This window comes from Globicephala melas, chromosome 3 (assembly GCF_963455315.2).
Source record: "Globicephala melas chromosome 3, mGloMel1.2, whole genome shotgun sequence".
In the NCBI taxonomy this organism is placed as follows: domain Eukaryota; kingdom Metazoa; phylum Chordata; class Mammalia; order Artiodactyla; family Delphinidae; genus Globicephala; species Globicephala melas.
In genome coordinates, this window is record NC_083316.1 from 95,234,653 (window position 1) to 95,257,306 (window position 22,654).

Below are 22,654 nucleotides of genomic sequence, written 5' to 3' on the forward strand. Positions count from 1 at the left end.
TTCTATCCTCAAGTCTAAAAATTCCTTCAGATGGTTGCAGCTTATTTAAACCGAACTCAATACCTCTTGCTGCAGTATGGGTTTATGTTTTCATATCTCTTCAGTGGGAACTCTTGACTCTTGCCCTCCATATAATTGGGGAACATTATTTCATCTTTCAGCTAGCTCTGTTCTGGGCTCTACCCAATCCTTAAGCATTTCTTCCTAGCGGCTATCCTGTCATCTAGCCAGCCACTCATCAAGTTCTTCAAAGTTTTTGTAAAAAGTATGATCCAAAACAAAAGAGTGCATTCCTTATGGAAGATTATATGGAACACACAGAATTCTACATGGAAGTGAGAATATAGTACATGTATTTCAATTTCATGACAGAGTTAGGATCATTTCCACACAACGGTGCTAGTACTCTAAGGTTTGGGAGAGCCAAGTACCAGGGAACATAGTGTCCCTGTTCCTTCTGTTCTTTAGTCTCTACACATTTCACTGTTCCAGGGACAGTTATTAGTGCCATTTAATAGCTCAGTGTCTTCGCTTAAGTAAATACAAAAATAAGGGTGAACAGGCCGAGACGGTATTTCTCCGTGCAACGTTTGATGACTTGTAAGTCGTCAGTAGAACCCTCCAGAGTCAGACAGTAGTGCTGTGGTTGGGATCCTGGTTCCTCTGACAGGATAATAACCAGGGTCCGTTAGGTGGGATGCAAGATGGACTCATCTAATTCCTAAATCTCACTCTGTAGCATTTTAATAAGTTTCCAGTATTTGTACTTCAAAAATTACTGATCTAGTCATAGAAATATTAAAAGTCAAATAAAATGTTAGATGACCTAGAAGGGAAAGGAGGAACATTCTTGAGTTCCAAAGCTGCTGCTTCCACCCATTGGCTACCTGGACCAGATAGTATAATTGAACTCAGTTTCCTCAAGTGTAAAAAGAAGGCAGCAGTATTCACTTTTCAAGATTACTGGAGGGATTGAGGAATAGCACATGAATAGTGTTTATACCCCAGGCATATGAAAAGACTATATTGTTATAATTTATCTAATTACTTTCTCCAGAATCCTACTCTAACAGTGCTTATAAGTGACTGATAATTTGTTGATGAAAACTGAATGTTAAGTGCTTCTTAGCTACAAATAGTGAATGGCAATTTTTCCATCAGTTGCAAATCTTGTGTGTTAGACAACAACCCCTTGGGAAAAGGAAGCCAGGAAGGACCGATTAGGTCCACACAGCCAGGGCATGGTTACCTGTTATAAGGTGTGGAAAAGGTTGCCAGGACAACATCACGGCCATTAATACGAATCACATCTGTAACGGCCTGGAGGATGTTGAAATAAAAATGAGAGTCCCCTGGAACTGAGCAGTTCAGGCGAGCTTTAAGGAAGGATGTCCACTGTTTCTCCAGGACTCTTTGTGACCCTCCCATGTCATTCTTACAAACCTGAGCCACTCTTGGGAAAACTACCTGCAGAGGAAAAACATGGAGAAAGCGGAATGCACTTACTTTTCGTGGAGATCTTAGTAGAATTTGCCTTTCTTAGAAAACAGAAACAGAACAACAAGGTGCTTAACTTAATCCTGTGTTTCTAAAATCAGTAGCAAAAAAAAAAGAAGGGAAAAACTCAGCATTGGAACAGCATGTTTTGAAAGATAAGGCTGTGGCATTTAATACAGAGCCATAAATCCTTCAGGGGATCAGCTCCCAGCCACATAAACTCATTTCCATACAGACTGCTTAGCTTTTTATTTCCTCAAACAAAAGCACACTTGTATGCACCGTCTCTGCCATGCTCACTAGCTGCCTCTGGGCTCTGCATCTCATGCTCTGAATTCCTCTAACTGTGCAAGCCACCCTGGCAGTGAATTGTGCCCTCTAACTTAGTGATCTTGATCTACTCTCTGATAAAAATAACTGAAATAGACATCCCCTAAGTGTTCTATTGCTTTTTGTAATACAGTCAAGACCCTTGGTTCTCTTAAAAGATATTCAATATTTATACTGTCTCTCTGGAGCGACTCAATTTAAAACAAAAAAACCCTGATGAGTGGACCTGGAAACCACATCTTAAGGTACTTGAAACTCAGTATGAAATCAACCCAACATCTGTCTATTAAATTTTCAATATAAACATTTAAGAGGTTTCCCTGTAATCTGTTACTACTCAGAAAAAGCATACAGGGGTTTGAGGAAGCGAAATGTTTCACTTCCACCCGTCTTTGGCTGGATCTTCTCAAAACGATGACCTTGTCATTCGATTTATGGTTCTTATTTCAAAGTCATTGATAACCACACTGGCCCCAAATTGAGACATCCTCCCCGCTTACCTTTCCCATGGTGTTGTACTCCACCGCTATTTCCCTAAAGAAGAAGTAGATGTAGTCTCCATAATCTACCGCTTGGACAAAATACGGTTCTGTGGACAAATGGGCACTTTAATTGGGGACATGTCACACAGAGTTAAAAGAACTGCAATCAGCTGCAACCAAAGACATGTTATTAATTACAAGTGTAGGGCCGTTAGACATTTGGTTAACACTAACCATTTCTAGTGACTTCACACGTGCAAGTGCTGGTGATTTCAGAAAGCATTTAAGCCTACAGATTTTTATCTTTCAGAAGCAGTTGCAATGAACAGTGAAGAATAAATGAGTTTTGCATATCTATGTCATTTTATTTTCCACAATACAACGCTCAAATTACAGAATGGATTTTGTACACATCCCTTTGTCACCCTTGACTCATACAGTGTTGTGAACAGCTTTTTTCCTGTTCCCCACCACCTCCAATCCCCTGTTCCCTTCCATGAATGAAGTGTTTAGTTGTTTTCGCGTGGGACTCTGAAATGAGAGCTTGAAGCAGGAAAGATACATGTCACGTGTTCTATTATAGTGGCATTGGTAGTTTTGATAACACTCCAGAAACTCATGGGAAGTGAAAAGGGGAGGTAAATCAATCAACTGGGGGCAGAAGGTGCAATTTCCACCTTCCTGTCCGTGAGAAGCCATCACTAAAATGCAACTACAGTCTGGTCCATCCAGGCTCTGAATCTCCCTCAGGATATGTATCTCCCCCACCTCCCCTCCTTTTCTTCTTTTGTTTGTTCACCTTTCAACCATTTTGAATCATGCTTGACGGTCCGTAGGGTTGGGCTGTCTCCGAGACTCCGGTAGATGACTGCATCAATGGCAAGGAAGTCAGTCACTGTAGCTGAGTACAGTTTTCCGTCTTCGAAGAGAAAAAGAAGAGGTGGTCGGAGTTGCAGCAAGACAGTGGGCATGCGGGAATAATAGAGGCCTCCCCCGCCCCGGCTTTCCTGTATCAGGTAGATAAGATAGGGCACCTGGGAAAAGCCCAAGAGTCTCTGGGAAAACACTTGGCCCACATTCCTAACCATTTTCAATTGGGATCCTGAGAGATGAAACATTTTTCATTTTTTAAATTGCACGGCAATTTCTAAGCAGCAGCTCAGGGAACAGGGTAAATGAAAAATGTTGTTTGCTTCACTCGATTAGATGTACCTTGACGGAAATCTCAAGGCCAAGGCCTCTTGGACGCTGCAGCTGCCACCACACCATGGTAAACTGGATTAGGGAGGAGCCCAGGGAAAGATAGAGGCTGATTTTAATCACCAGAAAATTTAAGTGCAAGCAGAAGTAACAGCGTCCTCGGCCTGAGCAGGTGAGGGAGGTTGAAGAAAGGGGATTCATAAGCAAAAAAGAGCTGACTAAAATTGCTACGTGTATCCTGTGCGTCTCTGCCCCTCTTTACCTCAGTCGTGAGAGCCACTAAGCCCTGCCAATCTCGCTTTCCATTTAAGAAATATTTGCTTCATTATTTCCAAAGTCACAAACTGAGAACGTTCTGATATATAAGAAGCCAAAGTAAAGTGGGGCGGGGAGGGGACGGTGCTGAGTTCAAACTGGTCTTTCTTTAAGAATTCATGCTCTTTGGGACTTATGCTTGAGGATGCATTCAAGGCAAAAGAGAGCGAAGATGACTGAAGGTGAATCCTTGAAATTTTGCGTTCTTTTCGCGGATTAGCAAGCATTGTTTATACAAATAATCAAATGGGCTGTTCTGGAATAGCAAAATCTATGTAGATGAAATGAAAACACTAATTATATTTAATATAAAAAATTACTTCCTTGGCTCATTTTTAATGGATTACATATCTTCATTAATTGTGGCTTCAAAAGCATCTTCAAAAGTGGTTTATATACAATACAGTGTTCTTTTAAGCTCTTCCACTTGTGGAATAAGCATATGGTTTTTCTTAAAAAAAGTCTTATCCAGACATACCTAAGCAAAGTTCTTGATGTCTACTTTTGGTCTTAACTGACATTTGCTTAGTTTCAGGATAGAGCTGTCTTCACACCTACACTCTTGGCATTCATATATCAGTAAGTGTTGACTGTTTGGGTTAGATTCTAACTGCAGACAGCACACCTTTCTATTGATAAACATATGTCTACAAAAATCACAACTTGTCCTATAGAATCCTAGCCCCAGGCCATACAGATACACCTGAAGGGTGGAGGGCAGTGGCAGCACTGTGTGTGCGTGTGAGGTTATTGCTGTTGAACACTCCCCCGTACACTGGGTGTCTCACCAGAACTTTTACTTGTAACATCAAGTACTATTCTGGCACTCTTCGTAATATGGCAACCGTTGAGGTGCAACAAATATCTTCTGTTTATAAGGGCTGAGCGCTTATGAGATTTCAGACGTTTCAGTGAACACTGATTCAAGTATACCTGTTGGAGGGGGCAGAGGGGCAGTCACAGTATGGTCTCACATGGCTTGCTTCTTGAAGCTTGGTGGCCTTAGTCAACACTCTGCCCATTCTCCTCTTTCTACCTCAGGCTACTTCTTTTTAGTTAATGCTTAAACTTGTGTTCTCCACTGCAGCCCACATCCTCCATGGTACTGACGAATGCAGGTGCCAAGTGTCAGAAAAGTGTTGCTGCAGAAGTTATGCACTTAAGAATATGCTCAAACACCCTAACCACTGGCCTTGCCCCTGACCATGCTTACAAACAGGTTTACAAGACTTTGTGTTTCTCACAAGGCTGCTTCCCGACAATGCTGTGCTCTACCTTTGGAGGAGAACCTGAGAAACGTTTCCTTCTGAACCTGGCACGAACCACTTCTTCAATCTTTGACTGCAGATTCAGGCCCACAAATGGATGACACTGAGGATGAAGTTCAAGGAGCTAATCTTTTTTCATAATCGAAGCCCTAAAGTCTCTTATCTGGCTAGGATGTGCCAGTTTTTAGCTGCTGTGATGGAAATTATAGCTAACTGCTTTATTACATGCCATAACAATCACTGTTATACCAACACTTCTCCCTGTACCCACCTCCACGTGCACAGCTGGCCGTGAATTCCTAAATAAATTTCTAATTAAAACACACACACATGCGCACACAGAAATCCCAATCTGAAAGTCATGGCTTCCTTGCTATTGTTTTATATCCTTTGCAATGGAAGGAAGGAGTAGGGATGGGGCGTATGGGTCAAGCTCCGCTAATCAGTATCATCCCCTTGGCCACTACAATTTTTCTAGCAGAGATAGGCATGCAACCTAATCAGGTCAATGATATTTGAGAAGATCTTTGCTGCTAGCTTATGAGTATGTGGTCTCACTGCTCTGATAGAGCTTCCAAAAGCTTCCTTTTGTCCCTTTCCTTCTCCCTTCTGTATGTAGACAAGAGGACATGTAGCCCTAATTGAGCCCCGGCAGCCATCCTATTATGACTCTGAGAACAGCCAGTCTCTCTCAGAGAAAGAAAGGAAGCAGAGCAGAGAAATGAAAAGGACCTGTGTCCTGGATGAGACTGTTGAGTTGTTGAATCAAACCAACCCCAAAGTCTACCCTACCTTAAATACTCAATACACATTGGTGGTTCAAGGTGGGATTTTCTAGTATTTCAGCCCAAACATGCCCTAACCAGTATGTCGCACGTTCAGTACAAAGTTGTTATTCTTTCTGAAGGCACAAAAGCACGGGTAGGCGTGGCAAAGACTTCTCTTAAGAAGCGAAAGTACAGTTTCCATATGAATTTCAAATGGAAAAGGCGTTGTTAATTACACTGTTCACTAGAGAATCAAAGTACAACTGTGACTCTGCAAATCCTCCAGAGTAGATGTGCGGCCACAGGCTGAGCACATAAAAGCAAATGCAATGAGAAGAAATCAGGTCATTTACCTGCAAACAGTGCAACGTTGGCATGTTTGGCATCGTAAGGGCATCTGGCCATTCCACTAAATTCATCCCCAAAAGCTTCCAAAGTATCCATCTAAATGAAATAATAGGACTTGATTAAGAACAACAGAAACCAACAGTAGTAACAACAACTAATATTTACAAAGCTCTTAATTTGCTAAGTAATTCACATGCATGGCGCACATACTCCTCGAATACCCTCTGAGGTAAGTCTTTCGGTTTCAGATGACGAAGCTGAGGTTTAGAGAGATGAAGTCACTTGACTAAGATTCTACGGCTAGGAGAGTCAGAAATTCAGTCATGTCTGCTTGACTCTGAACCACTACAATAAAGAGATTCCTTTATTCCAATAAGAGTATCATTCTGAAATGCTCAAGAAGTAGCATCTTTCTCCTTGGAAAAGGAATTTCTGAGGCAGACACCAGGAAAACTTAATTCCCCTCCTTCCTCTACTCTGCATGAATTATCTGTTGAGTCATGAACTCTATAGAGAATGACTTCAGTTTTGGTTTTGTTGTGCCCGAGGAGTCCTGCCTTTGTGGATTAAATCCTGGAAGACGACGCTGGAATCCTTTCTCGGGTTACCTGATAAGAATAGTATGGTGTCAGCAAAGGTACAAAAACATGGATGCAAGCAGAGCTCAGGTAGCCTTTGTACCTACTTCAGAAACATGTCCCATCCTCAGACTGTGCAGCTGAGAAAGGCCCAGAAGCTGAGAGGCTCCCAACAGCCACAGGCTGCTGCTTGACTTCCATCTCCTACTGCCCAACCCTGGCCTTGTTCCTGTGAGCTAGAGGTTATTACTGGCGAGGGGTTATTACTGGCCTGCCTGTGAGCCCTATTTTTAAAAACTTTATTTACTTTTGCTGCGTTGGGTCTTTGTTGCTGTGTGCGGTCTTTCTCTAGTTGTGCCGAGCAGAGGCTGCTCTTTGTTGTGGTGCGCAGGCTTCTTGTGTTGCGGAGCGTGGGCTCTAGGCATACGGGCTTCAGTAGTTGTGGCATGTGGGCTCAGTAGTTGTGGCTTGTGGGCTCTAGAGTGTAGGCTCAGTAGTTGTGGCGCACGGGCTTAGTTGCTCCGCGGCATGTGGGATCTTCCCGGACCAGGGCTCGAACCTGTGTCCCCTGCGTTGGCAGGTGGATTCTTAACCACTGTGCCACCAGGGAAGCCCCTGTGAGCCCTATTTTAAAACAGGGAGATTGCATATAAAAACCTGGATTTCCTGCTTCTTTTGAACAAGTTGGAAAGTCAGTTTAGGCTGTTCTTACCCAAGTGGCAGCAGGCTATAGTTGAGTAATGGCAGCCCCTGCCATTTTCTTCAAACAGGCACGTGGTCTTTAGCACCAGGGCTCCTTCACCCATGGATTATCCTGACAACCTGATTGCTTGACTCCTGTGAGTTACCTGTCTGGCTCCATAGGCATTTGCAGGTGAGGCAGGGCCTTACTAGCTGTTCACCAAATTTCATTTCCCTTTCCTGCATATCCCACTAAACTACATTTCCCATCCTCCCTTGCAGGTCAGGTATGATCACATGACTGAGCTCTGGCCAATGGGGTGTGTGTAAGGCTCTGCACCACCTCTAGGTCTGGCCTCTAAAAACCTTGCAGAGTCCTCCCCTCTTGCTCTCTTTCTACATTCTTCCCTTAGATACAGAGGATCCAGTGGAGAATTCCAAGATCCTAAGAGATGGCAGACACAAGAGCAGAATGGAGCTGGCTTTCTGAATAACTTCCTCACAGAACAGAACCTCTCTCACTGACCCACACTTGACTGTGGTGTGAGCAGGAAATGAACCTCTGATGTTCAGCCACTAACACTGGTCAGCGGTTGGTCCACCTAGACCAATAATTAAGTGGGTTCCTACCACACCATGGATCGTCCTAGAATTTAAACCTCAGCAGCACAGAGTCCCTAGACAGATCTCCACATTATTGATGTTTTGACCCTCTCTGTAGTTCAGTCTTCTTTACGGTTTTAGGGTATTTTGTGTATCATGTGGCAGTTGCCTGGTTTGACTACGTATATGAAAATGGAAAGAAGATAAACCTAAGACAGCCGTGGTGCTGAGGAAGGATCTGTGAAAAGGCCTTTAGCACTAAATCAGGGTGCCTTGAATCAAGGTGCTTGGAGTTGCTGCCCAGGAGGAAGGAGCGAGGTTCTCACTGAGCAACCGCCAGTGTTGTCCAACACTAGCCCTTTGCCCTCAACCCACAGAAACCTCTTCAGGGATAGGACAGGCCGTTTCTATGTACAAGCACTTTGAGATCTCCCCCATCGAAGCCATCCTGTTTGTTTAAACTGTAGCCGAGAATCCTATAAAGCAGTGTGTTAAAAATGTAATTTTAGGGAAAAGATGTTCAAGTTAGACATCCTTTAAAGCAAATGTACTCTCGCCCCAGCACATTTTTATGAAAGTCTTTTCCTGATATTTTGTCCCAAGGAGAGCTTCCTGATGAACTGTGACAGACTTCGCGGTCTGTGGCAAGTATTCAAGGTGAGGCTTAGTACACAGTGATGCAACGGAAATGCTGTTATCCCAAGCAGTGCATGCTGTAATCCTGGCAATGGGGAAACGATAATATACAGTGGGGATATATGTTTTAAAATGTACCTACTTCTAAAAAAGCGGCTATAGCTATAGCTAGTCAAGGGCAGGAAGCAATGAAGAATTAATGTATTGGTTTGGGAACTTGGAAAAGCCCAGAGACAAAACAATGCCATGGTGAAATCCTCCTTCCATGAAGTAAGAACTAATCCTTGTAGCAGTCATCAGATCTTAGACTTAATAGCAGCCCCGAGTAAATTAAGTCACCGTAGGGTACAGATAATTATACTAAGAACCAGCCTGACTTGTGCGGAAGTTCAAGAGGTTTAGAGAACAGGAGGGAAAAGGTGTGGAGTGTAGTTGTAGATTTATAGTGGGCAGCCTTCAGAATTCTTCCCCAGATAATCTTATTTGGGGCTCTAATCTCTCTAATATATTCAGCTTACTTCTGTTACAAAAATTGTGTAAGTCAGGGCTTCCCTGGTGGTGCAGTGGTTGAGAGTCCGCCTGCCGATGCAGGGGACACGGGTTTGTGCCCTGGTCTGGGAAGACCCCACATGCCGCGGAGCGGCCGGGCCCGCGAGCCATGGCCGCTGAGCCTGAGCGTCTGGAGCCTGTGCTCCGCAACGGGAGAGGCCACAACAGTGAGAGGCCCGCGTACCGCAAAAAAAAAAAAAAATTGTGTAAGTCAGGGCCCGGTGCAGAAGCAAAGACCAAAATTTTGTCACTCTCCTGCTTCAGATAGTTTAACTTGACGCTTCTGCGCTCTGAGAGTTGGGTTAGTGGAAGACTGGTCATTGTTTTTGCTTTGACCCTTTGGTCCTGATCTGGAGATAACAAGCACTTAAGAGAGAGGCTGTCCATTCTCCCTGCAGCCAAATACATTATGTCTCATATCCTCAGCAAAGTCCCTCGTGCCCCGAGAGTCTAAAAACACTTGTCTGAGCAATGCCAAGGGTTCTCACTACCATTCGCCGTGCTAGGTGTATCCTGTCTGTGGTTTCTGAGAGGCCCAGCCTCCTGGAACATGTTTCAGCAGGTGTGGCTAGAACAAGGGAGAGATGAAGGCATCCCTTAGAGATGAAGCGCCCTGGGGAATAGAACATGTGCAGGAAGAAAGAGCTGGAACACTTGCAGGCCGGGCCTCACAGTGCCAAGAAAACCTGTAATTTGTCATAAAAGATAGCTTTCCAGCTAGGGAATTTGTTAGGATTTGTTAGAAGCACTGATCTTAATGAGTCCTAAACAATGACAAACAGGGATGGAATATTACGTGGTAGAATGGAAGTCCGTGCTCCAGTATACCGTTACTGGCTGAATGTTTGACTGGACTGCTGCCTCTATTACAGCCTGAATCGGCTCCTGTCATTATTTAAAATTTGGATATGACAGTATTTTTTGCATTAATTTAGATTTAAAAAAATACTGCATTGAAAAAATCATTTATCTTGATTACTGAATTTTTGGATGCCCCCCCCCCTTACATGTTGCTCCTGAGCCAGATGCCTCACTTGCCTCACCCTAATCCTGACCCTACTGGTGCCCTTTTCCAAACATAAGATGAAAGATGAGCATGAGGGTAAAACAGACCCTCCCTCCGATGTCTATGCTAAGGCAGTCTTTTAAAACTGTCAGACCCAGGCTGGTGAGCCCTCTGGTCCTGATATCAGCCCAGCATTTTTTTGCTCATTCTTCACACCCCTAAGGTTTCACTTTATGCTGGTGAAACCCAAATCTAGATATGCCCCCCATGTCTCTCCCTAAATCAAGGTTGACCCCGTCCATCTTCTTGTTGGAGATCTTTATTCATGTCCTGTAGGCCTTGCCATCCATGGTGCCAGGAGTACTGCTAACATGCAAGATGGAACACCCGTGTTCTCACCACCCCCCTCAACCTCACTGCTCTTCCTTTACTCCCTGTCCAAACTGGTGGCCGCCCCATCCGTCCACCCACCCAGGAGATAGCCTCGCAGCCGTTCTTAACTCCTGTCTCTCCTTATCCTGTGCTTCTTGTTAATTAGCAAATCCTCCTGGTTTTTGTCACCTAAGTATTTCCTGAATCTCATCTCCTCCCTTAATCCCTGAGGCCACCTCCCTCTCTAGGCTCTTTTTTGTTGTCACTGTCACCTCACAGTCCAGCACTTCAGAACCAAATGAAGTTTCTCAAGCTCAGTAGACTGTTTCTTACTCCATGCCTTTGTTCATGCTGTTCCCCTACCTGGAATGCCCTTCTCCCTTCATTTGGTAACTTCTGCTTCTTCTCTAAGACTGAGGTTAGTTAGGCATTATCTCATTCACTATTTACCCCTCAAAATTAATCGAACATCTGTTTGGAGACACTGTGTCAGGTTCTGGGCAATCACAGACGCTTGGGTTTCTCCTGGGCTGGGGTGTTCGTGTTCCATACGTGGGGACAGCAGGAGGGAACACTTGAAGACAGGAGTCGTCTACCTCCTTCTGGAAGCTTTCCCTGACTCCACATCTCAGGCTGATATAAGCACTTTTCTGTGATACTTCCATCATGCTCTGCATTATGTCACCATGGCAGCAAACCCATGGGATTGCAGTTTTCTTCTCCCTGTCTGGCTTCCCTAAGGATGGAGGCCTCCTATCTGTCTTTACAACATCAATGCCTGGTCACAGGAGAAACTCAAAATGGGTTTGCTGAATGACAGACTGTTGCAGAAAGAAGGGACAAGGAGAGACCTCAGATCATTGCCATCTCTGCTCCTTCAGCAACACCACCATCAGCTGCATCAGAACTAACTAGATTTATTAATGCTGCGAGGGTTAATTTTTTTTTTTTTTTTGGCAGTATGCGGGCCTCTCACTGTTGTGACCTCTCCCCTTGCAGAGCACAGGCTCTGGACATGCAGGCTTAGCGGCCATGGCTCACGGGTACAGCCGCTCCGCGGCATGTGGGATCTTCCCGGACCGGGGCACGAACCCGTGTCCCCTGCATCGGCAGGCGGACTCTCAACCACTGCGCCACCAGGGAAGCCCGAGGGTTAATTTTTTTCCCTTGCATAAAGGCCAAGTTAAGTAAGGCCATAGTCAAGTAAGCTGAGTGCTGAATGGAATTAACTTCCTGTGTTCTTGAAAATCTTACCTAGAGGAAAGTCTGCAGTTTCCAATGACATGCTTTTGAGATCCCTTTAAAAATAGGAATCGTTCACAATATAAGTGTGTTTTTGTGCTCAGAGAGGAGATGGTAGGGTGGGAGGGAAAAAGAGAAAGGGAGAGAGAGGAAATCCACTATGTGGTACATATGTTGGCGTTCTGAACAATAGAGAATAGGGTTTTACAGAAAGGAACTTAGCCGGGTCGGCTCTTTAAAGCTGCGTCAATCAATCCTGAACAAACAGGAAGCTAAGAAGCCTGCCCAGGATCACTCATGTGGAGCAATACATTAAGTCCAACAAGTGAGAGGAACCCAGGTGGTGTTGAATTAACCCTCTTAGGTTACTGCAGGCACAATCACAGTGAATTATGAAATACCTCCGGGCTGTGTGGTTCCAAGAGACAAGAGAGCATTTACCTTATAGTTTCTGCAGGAAGGGTTGAAGGCATTAGTTCCACAGACAAACAAAGTATCATCGTTTTTCTTTAGAAGCACTTTAATAAAGTTGTGACACTCATCCTGAAAAATAATTCAAACTTTTTGGTATCCAGTCCGTTCAGTATAGAGACCCCTTGACCGTGTACCATGATCTGCTAACAGCAAGGTTAAAATGCTGGTGGCTGGAGCGTTCCCCTGTGAAAAGTTCGAGCCCCTCCTTATGTTTACCACAAGATGATGATGAGAGTAACAACTGCTTTTTCAACAGTAAATAAGAACATGGCATAGAGTGAAAATGTGTTTATGCCTCAAAAGGAAGGCAGGCCTGGAAGTACCAGCCTCCCCATCACATTAATTCTAATGCCAGAGACTCCAGGGTCCCTTGATATATAAGGTTCCTGGCTGAAGTGTGTTTTTATGTTCTATGACCAAAGGCACAGACTGCTGTATGTCTGCGGCAGCCTTTCTGAGCTCTTCTGCAGACTCCCTGAGGGCTCTGGACCGTGAGGCGTGGGCTCCCGGAGAGGGCACTCACAAGAGTCGGGGCAGCCAGCTTGGTGTCCATAATCCCTGGTGCCCCTAGATAGTTCATGACGCATCCCTAGCAGCTGTCGTAATGTTTTATCACATGAAAAGCAAACTATTTTTGCAAATTAAAGCCTTCAATAAGTTGATGGAAGAAACAATTACTGGGGGAAAAGGGACTAGTGTGACCCATTCCCCATGACGGTCTACGGCTAGAGATAACAGTCAAGGACTTAACCCAAAGTGGCAGCTGCAGGAGAAATGAAAATTGCCTACCTTATGTTTTCCCTTCATTCTGCATGTGTCTACATCGGCCTGTCTAGATTTCCATGTCAGTTTCTGCAGTGATCAAGAAAGAAATCAATTAGAACCCAGAGGTTGTTGCATTTGATTTTAGAAGTAAGAGTTCCCTGGGGGAGACTAGAGGCTGAACATATATTTATTGAAAGCTTTCCGCACCCTTTCTCCATGATTAATTCACCATAACAACAAAAGATTAGAGGTGGAAATGTTCATTTAATTTTGAACCCCTATCTATTCATTAAACTACAAAATGATCTTCTTCTTGAGATGAAGATGAAGGAAAAAGGAAAGAAGAATAAACAACAGCGTGGTTTCTCCATGATTAATTCACCATAACAACAAAAGATTAGAGGTGGAAATGTTCATTTAATTTTGAACCCCTATCTATTCATTAAACTACAAAATGATCTTCTTCTTGAGATGAAGATGAAGGAAAAAGGAAAGAAGAATAAACAACAGCGTGGATGGACATTTCACATAAAATCTCCACATTAACTTGCTAAAGTACGCTCATTTTGATAAAATACATGTCCTTGCCCTTCTTTTTCACTTGATAAATCAGTTTCCGTGAAGCAGGCCTTTTTCTTAAAATATGGAAGTCATTTTCTTAAACATAAAGGAGACATTCACTTTAGGTTGACAAAGATTTAATTCAGGTTATACTCCTTCGCATAAACTCATGGGCTGAAGGGATCATCTACTTCTGGGGCGGATTTTATTAACTAAAATACCTCCATGTGGAGTTACAAGGGAGGCTTAAGGTTATATTTTATGTGTGTCTGAAATGGGTAATTATCAAATTCCTGAACCACAACAGTCAACTCAAACTTAGTATTGCAAGATATGGAAACATAACAGTGAAACGTTTGTACGACAAAAGTTTCCATATGAAAACTGATATTTTCCAGGACAAACATCCAATATTTTATTAAAACAATTTAGCAATTACCTAAAACTCTAAAGTGTACATGCACACATAATTGATGAATAAAATATGACGTACATAACCATTTCTGGGTACGTATTAAGCCCTAACTTACCCCCAAATTAGGACTTCACAGAATGTTCCAAATTATTATAAGCCATGTCATCTCAATCAATGCCTTTAAAATACATATTCTCTTCAAGAACTATCCTAAGGTCCTTCATTTCAGAAAGAAGGTTTGAAAACTACTTACTTTGCTACAATAAATTTCTTCTGTGTGTGAGGTGTCTATATCAACAGTATAAATATGGTCCCTATAAACAAAGAAATATTAATACAACGTCAAACACAAGAGTCAAGATCGTTCATTTTCTCCTGAATACAAGTATATATCTCATTCAAGGCAGATAAACCCACATCCATGTTATTAAAAACAAAACATGCATATGCAAGAAAAAGGGGAGGGTTCAGCCTCCAAGAGATGCCTCTGGCTGACATGCAGCATCTTCTGACAAAATGTGGCATCTTGCCACAAGGGACACCTTTTATGAAAACTTTCCAGTCGTCTCTCTCATCATAGAACTATAACATCTGTATATATGTAGTTTAGTGGGAGATGTCTGAAAGTTGAATAGGCTTCCAAACTGGAACACAGATGGGTTCGCATGCCCTTTCACATGGTATTCAACACGCTACAGTTGTTCATCAAGGGAGCTAACAAAAAGCTCATCTCCATCTCTTTTTAGACAACATATTTTCAGCCTTAGCTTTGATAATTTGAGAAGATGGAAGACGATAAAAGTAAAACTGTTTCCAGGAGCCGCTCTCTCTTTTCACACGATGATGGTCAATTAAGGTCTAAAATGTACTTGAGCTAAAGTTTACATTTCTTGCTTCTGTTTACCTTCCTGTTTTGCTGAGAATTTGGTTGACTTTATGATTTGCTGCCATTCTCCCCTTGGAAGGGGAGAAACAGAATCAGCAGCTCAGGTGTGGGGCTATATTTAAACATCCCCTTCTGTGTGAACTGAGTACAAGGGCGTTTTTGTCTGGAATTCAGAATAAACGAAAGAAAAGAACTACACTCAACTGGGGAGATGGGGGGCTAGTGAGGGAAAGCAAAACAGCTCGTTTTCCCTTGAAATAACATTGACTTTTTCTAAAATGCAGGAAGTCCTGGGGCTGGAAAATTACCCACAGCTTTAAAGCAAGACCTCAAGGCTCCAGTGCAGACTTTCAAGCCCCCTCATTACTTAAAAGAAACGGAAAGGGGAGAAGGAAAGAAAGAAAAAAGAAAGGAAGCTGCTGTCAGGATTCACTTCAATTCTTTTCCCCCCAGTTCTTTGGAAATCTGTTTGCTACTGCTTTTAGGGAAAGTACAACAGAGAAAAATGGAAATAAAAACAGGCTCTCTCCTGTGAAAATAAAAGGGGGCAAGGCAGTTGGCCTACAAAATTCCCTTGCCTGCTCCTGGACTGTGAAAGAGAGAGAGAGTGAGTGTGTGTATGTGTGTGTGTGTGTGTGTGTGTAAGGGTGGTGAGGGGGAGAAAGGGGAGCCTGTTTTGTAAATTGCTGAATTGGGAAGTTCTTCAGACTTCAATAGGGTGCCAGAATCGCCCTGCCCTTTAATTCCGAGGCAGTTTTATGGCATTCCTTTATCTCTTGTTTGACTCTATTGGTGGTGCTGTAGGTCAGGTTCATTATTGGAATGGAATTGCCTATTACTTTGGTATTAGGTTTGAGATGACTCGAGGTTTTTCCTGGCCCTGTCTCTCCTCAAAACTTTACGTAAGAGCTGAACATATGAATTGTAAACTAACAACTGATTAATATTGGCAATTCCTCAGAAAGCTCTTCGATTGCCCCCTTTTGGCATGGCCTGTTTATGATAATTAGCAGTTCAGAGATTAAACAACAAAAAAAGAAGAATTTACAAAATGGATAATAATAAAGCAGAACTGAAAAGCCTTCTTCCCATCAAGCTTCACTCAGTCCCTGGGCTCTGGATGGGACTTGGCTTCTGATTGCTGACACACATTGTCTAGAAGAATGGGGGAGCCTTTTAACTATAAAATTCTGTGAATGAAGTCTCCTTTTGGACAGTGGCAATCTTTTTCAATCTCCAAGAGATCACATTGCCCAGCAAACAGAACGACACTTGATGCTAAACCACAGACCAGGGTCAGGGGTTATTCCCCAGCACCAGTGTGTGCATCGCAGGGTTCATACCCTGCTCTCACTGAATTAAGTTATTTGAACACAAACTGACTTAATCCAAGGACTTCCTCTTCCCCCCTTCAGTGAGTACCACTGAACTGTGTTGCCATGACTTCAGCGTGGGGGAAGGATTTCACTTTAAATCGTGTTACTTGCTGCCTGAGAATGGATCTCTCGGGGCACTGTTGGGAAACCTGAAATTAAAGGGAGAGGAGGGACCCTAAATACAGCGACCACAGAAATAATTTAGGAACTTCTCCAGGGGTGTGTATTGAAGGGAAGTGGCTGCACGTAGACTGAAAACCAACATGTCAATGCTAGGCTGTTACAGATTTGACCTTTAACCAAAGACAGTCTATTTTATGGTGTTAAAAAAGTGAATGTGTTTCCTTTTTTTTTTCCTTCTCTTCTTTCTCCTTTTCTTGGGGTAGGGAGTTACGATAAAACGGTCTTGGTTTTAACAAGCTGTAATAATGGTTACTTTGAAGTCTGCATAGCACCTTGCTCCTAACTCAGGTGCCCGCCGAGACCTGCAGTTCACACCCATGCTAAATCATCAGGCACAAGCGCAGTCTGTTATAATGTTTCTTTTCCCCTAAAGACTCAGTTGCAAAGTGAGCAATTCGTAGAAGATTCTTGAGTCAACCTATTTCTCACAGATGCAATGTTTAATCATTTGTTTTGACCATCCTTTAGCTAATTGGGTACAAATGTAATCTTCCAGACTTGCTACATTTAGGAAACTAAAAATGGGATTTAAGAAGGAGCTGATAACTCTCCCAGAGAGGCGGCTACTCAGGACTCACTGGATTGCTTTTTAATGAATACCTACAATGGCCATGTTCTTGGGCAACAGCTATGAGAAGGTTATCAGCCAGGACAAATAGTACCGCTTCTACGGCTCAGTAGGCTGCGGAGTACAGGGAGTAGTGACCCAGACTCTAGAGCAAGACCATTCCAGTTCAAATCCTGCCTCTGTCATTCTGACCCAGTCATTTCACCTTTCTGTACATGGTTTCCTCCTGTAAGACATGGGTATGATAATAGTTCCATCTCATAGGTTTTTTTCCAGGATTGAATGGATTAACATTTATAAAGGACTTACAACTGTATTTGCAATTTATATAGCACATACAACCAATATGTACTACATAAGTATTTGTGAAGTAAAAATTTTAGAAAGTGCTTTGGCGTTGCTCCCTGTGACCAAATGTAGGGTACTCGTAGGATATTTTAATCCAGCCAGTGGATTTTTACTTTATGTTGTATAGCTTGTATTTTCAGGACATTTAAGTGCTTTGAAGGAATCCAGCAGTGTTGTTACTTACCTGTTTGTTGCCTGTGCTCACAGCCAAACAGGTACTACAAACATAATCTCTATTTCTCCTTCCCAGTGTAAAACGATTCATCAGGCTAGACCCAGGTTATACTTTATATTTTGAATGAGCTACACACACACCCCCAGATGGGAAATCATGTATTTTTAGAATCCCAAAGGACTTCATTAAGATAATCTAATCTAGTCTCTCATTTAACAGAGGACACTTACACAGCCAGAGAAGTTGTGGTCCAGGTGAATTAAGATTAGAGGTGAAACAAAAGCCTAATGCATGTAATTCCTGTCTGGGCAGTATTCTTACCATGCCATCCAGCCTTAAGACATGGTCTGTTTAAATGACATGTCCCTAGTGGATAAGTGTTTTCTTAACTAGATCCAAATCAAAATCTTCTAAAATGGATGGCTACTGCTAAAGTAATGATATATACTATACATTAGCTGCAAAAACACAAGATTAATATACACACACCCACACACTCATTGAACTTAAATTGATACATGTTTACACATTCAACTTAATTTAGTAACTATCAAGGAGAGAAGCACTTTACTCTGTGCTTGAGCAAATATTTGTATATATATACGATGTTCAAGATAAACAGTGGATTATTTGAGTCTAAGCTCCAAAATATGCCATTATTTCAACCCAAATCCACATAATAAAGTTAAACAGACACAGAAAATCTTGAAAGAATGACTGCTTGACAAACTTAAAGTAGACTTTAAATTAAAGAACACTCTGTTGGGGATCTTTAAAACGATGCATAGCGGGGACATTTAGGTATTAGGACCCTGGGATTTCTCTGAAGGCAAACGTGAGGAAAAGGTGGCTCACCTAGCAGCAATGTAGAGGGTTCTGTTCATGATCATGATCATCTGGATGTCCAGTCTATGCCTCTGTGTGGTGTTCCGTCCTGGCTTGTGGCCCACAAACACCGGATACTGTTTTGTATCTGTGAAAAGAGGAGATGGGGCAAGAGAGGGAAAAGGAAATGAAGCCAAGAGTTGACAGGGCAGGGAGAGGAGGGGGGCCAGCCACAAAACAAAACCATATTTAAGTCCAACCGGGCCACCATTTTCCAGTCTGTTATTTTAGGAAATGCTGTGATAGAAGAGTCCTCTTTAAGGATAATCAAGTTACAGTTTCATTTCCTGATGCTAATAAGACTGGGCTTAGATTTCTAAGTGTCACTCTTTCTGACTTGTCCTTCTTTCTGGGGGTTAAACTTGCCAGTGAACCCTTCACATGAAGGTGCTCTTTTCATCCACAGTTTTCTTTTCATCTTTAGAGTGCTAAGCCCGAGGGGCAGTCTGCCAAAGATCTTGTCTCCGGACAAAACTATTTCAAAGCAGCCTTCCCATCAATCACCACAAAGGCAATGTGGTCTGGAGGCAAGAGCCCTCATCCAGGAGCCAGAAGAAAAATACAGTCTCCACAGGCGTCCAGTTGGAATAATCTACTATTGAAGGCAGCCCCGCTAGGTTGGTTGGCATTCTAGGAACTGTGGGAAGTTCGCTCTTGAGTTAAGCAATTGGCTAATCTCACAGAAATGGGGGCTTTGACAGGACAGGGTCAAACTGAGTGTAGCCAGTCGGGTGATCTGGAATTTTCCCTGACCTGGAGAGTCAGTGAGCGTATTTCTCCTTTTCTGCAATTCCCTTTAGCTGAGAGTGGGCAATTTGTCATAATATTTGACCTTTGGAAATACCTACACCTCAAAAATCTCTCTGCCTTTAAACCTACAATCTCCAGAGCACTGGCAATCCTCCAGAGAAACTAAGGAGAAAAGAGAGATGAGTCACACTTAAAAGGCAGTTGTTTTGGGGGTGGGAGGGGTGGAAATAATGACTTGTAATCCATTCACAGATGTGTGCTCAGACCCCTACACCTTAAACCCCTGTAGCATCTGAGCATGACTCACTCTTACTAGAGAGCCTCAGTATATTTCACTCACAATCAAGCTTAGTATGGGATTGTCTTGTGCTTTTTCCTCTACTGCTCTGAAATTTCATCAACCCACTGATCAGGGAGGTTGCTAAAACAATTCATGTCTCTCTCCTATCAAAGATTTGACTGTCCACTGAAGCATGATTTTCAGCAGCACATTTGGGCCCGGGGTCTCTTCAGTACAGGGGCACCAAAGATAGAATACCTACCTCAAATGGACATAAATAAATGCTTATTCAGGTTTGGTACCTTGAGTTAGGTGGACTCTGCCACTTGAAGAATGATGGTCTCAAACTACACAGTTTGGTCCTTAGTCATACCCTGACTTTTGTTCTCAAAGCTGTCAAGGCTTGACACCTCCCCTTCATATAAAATCATTTCCTTTTACAACCTAGACTGTCCAGCAGAAAGCTGGGTAGATCTCTTTAGTATCCTAGTATTACTGTCAAATACTTTTTTAAGGTTCCTTCAGTGTTTGGAGATTATTACTGTGAAGATAGATATTTGGGTAAAATGCTTTCACTTTTACTGTGACAAAATATTTTATCTTTTGGAGAGAAGGAAAAAAAAGTAATTGTCTATTTCATCCCACACACAGGTAGAACTTTCCTCTTTTTGAAGAGGAAACTGACTTTTTCATCATGTTGCTTTCTACTCTTGACAATGAAGCAGAGATCAAAAGAAAGTTATAAGCAGTAAAAGTCAGTCTACTATGAATTCAGAATCTCTCTATCCAAATCTAGCAATGATGAAACTTCTAAGTCTAAACAAAAGTTCATTTTTGTCTCTGAAGTACTCAAAAACAGTCTTCTTTTCTGTTATCTTGTAACAATGCCTCTGTCGTAATTACTTATGAAAATGTGGAGTACTGGCAACACCCAGATGACGGTGATGTTCTCCCATAGCTGGTTTCCAGGCATGATCACAGCCTCCTTGTAGTAACTGAGACTTCATCGGAGGTATCGAGGGATGTCTCAAATCCTCACAACCACGTTTATTGGAGTTACAGAACAGTCATCCCACCAATTTTGGCTAGACTTGAATTATTTACCTCTGCCATCCACACAAGTTAAAGTGACTAACAAGTTTCCTGTTTCATGAAATGTTTAATTTGTATGTTTTGCCTGTTGACGCAGGCTCAAGTGCCCACAGAGGGAGAAAGTGAGAGTGAGAGTGAGATTGTGGATACTTACAGTTGCCATGCGAAATACTGATTGGCTCAGAATCTTCTGGGAAAGCAGCCCCAGCGAAGTGTAGCAGTGTGAAATATAGCAGCAAGGCTTCTGACCTCATAGTAGTTCAGCGGGGAGACTTTATTTCTCTACTTCACCCTGCCAAAGAGCAAAGGGATTTTTTTTTTCTTTCTTTTACAAGTCAGCTTTATTCCACTCCATAAAATGAAACGGGCTTGAAGATAAATTTTAGAGAAAGGGGCTCCAGTTTCCTGTCTCTTCCACTGTGAATTCACCGATGACAGTGTTTTGCATAAGGAGCCCGTGTCCATTACCCACTGCAGCCTCCTTCCCCATGCATCTGGGCCCTTTTGCAAAGCTTCTACCAAACAAGTAACTCAGAGCCTTAACTGCTTTGTCCTGAGTCGGTGTTAGGCCATTGTGGGTGGCTATTTCACAGTCACGAAATAGCATTCCACAAAATGTGGATGATTTAGAAAGCCTTTTTTTTTTTTTTTTTTTTAAGGTAAATACATCTTTTTTCTTCTCAGCAGGTTTATAGCAGCATGCCATCCCCAGACATGAGTTGTTTGGGCAGCCCAGAATCTTCCACAATTTTGAAGTAGTTGCCCGATATTGAAAAATTAAATATCTGATATAATGACCTAAATGCCAGTTCCCTTCAAGCACCATTCACCAACCCCCGTCCCCACTCTACTGGCCCAGTTCACTGATTTCCATTACCTGCTTGACCCCTTAGTTGAGATTTTCACTCATTTATGTAATTCTGTAGTAATTCTGTAGTGACCTTAGACATAAATAAAATCACAGAATCTACGTTTAAAAAGAAATAAATGGATCCTTTCAGACTCTGTGGAGAATGTTATAGGGAGCACCTGAAACCACATCCTGAAATAGTATTGTTGATTTTTAAACATATCTCTGTATATTTTAGTGTCAGATACTACCTTGCAATGAAACAGTAGTGAATAAAAATGCCAATATACTGTTTTACCCATCTGCATTTTCTTAAAGATGCTCTTCATGTGTAGAAAAAATTCTTCTAAATCTTAGAAGTAAAAACATTCCCATATGGGGCTGCTGGATACAGTGAAAGGAAACTCATAAGACAGTACATATTGCATAATTCTCAGGCATATTTCAAATAAGTGTTGATCTATCAGGGAAATTAATGTAAAATGGGGCTATCTTTTTATCTTAGTAAAGCCTTTGAAGTAGACTGCCAAAGGTCTTGTTTTGAGCAAAGCTATTTCACAGTAGTACATCAATCATTTAAGATTGGTGTGTAATAAAGTCAAACTTAGTAACTTAGATGTCTTTGAAAGTTAATCTGGCAAACAAACTGCTAACTTATGCTTTTTAGAACACACTTAATATGAGATACCTGTGTCTCTCTCCTTCGTTGCCAAAAAAAGCATTAACAAGTCCCGAGTGTTGCATCCCAACTGATAATTTCACAGACACAGCTGGGTCTTAATCATTTCTTCAGTCGAAAAGTGCACATTAATTAATTTGCTTTATCTTGAAAATCAAAGAGGGAGAGAGGTTGAGAGAAAAGCCTGAGCAATTCCATATCTCCATCTCTGATGTGTAGATGAAAATTAAACTTTAAATAATTACTTGTTCACAAGGGCGGTCCATAACCAAGAGACACGAACATGTATTTACAGACAGGTGAAAAGCACCAGTCCATTCATTCATTTGCTAGTTCTTCCTATTCTGGAGAATCTAAAACCAAAGGGAAGAAGCTCTGTGGTGCCCTGATTTTGCTTGTCGTAGCTTCTGTTCAGTGTAACATTAAAGGCGAGAAATCAGTCACAAGAGCAAGTAAAACATTTTTTTTAAAAAAAAAAGAGTAAAACATAAAC

General features: G+C 42.3%; 1 protein-coding gene across 3 annotated transcripts in view; it reads right to left on the bottom strand.

Annotated features, from left to right (window-relative positions):
• The window catches only part of SEMA6A (semaphorin 6A), a 128,845-nt gene that overhangs the window by 41,461 nt on the left and 64,730 nt on the right, over positions 1-22,654 (bottom strand). For all 3 annotated transcript variants that reach the window (XM_060296139.1, XM_030869826.2, XM_030869825.2), the window contains exons 2-10: positions 20,787-20,924; positions 18,481-18,598; positions 14,343-14,403; positions 13,138-13,200; positions 12,316-12,417; positions 6,213-6,303; positions 3,109-3,228; positions 2,328-2,416; positions 1,250-1,467 (exon numbers count right to left, since the gene is read on the bottom strand). In XM_060296139.1, the coding sequence (XP_060152122.1) occupies positions 1,250-1,467; positions 2,328-2,416; positions 3,109-3,228; positions 6,213-6,303; positions 12,316-12,417; positions 13,138-13,200; positions 14,343-14,403; positions 18,481-18,598; positions 20,787-20,886 (962 nt within the window). In that variant the 5' untranslated portion in view covers positions 20,887-20,924. The remainder of the gene's footprint in view (positions 1-1,249; positions 1,468-2,327; positions 2,417-3,108; positions 3,229-6,212; positions 6,304-12,315; positions 12,418-13,137; positions 13,201-14,342; positions 14,404-18,480; positions 18,599-20,786; positions 20,925-22,654) is intronic.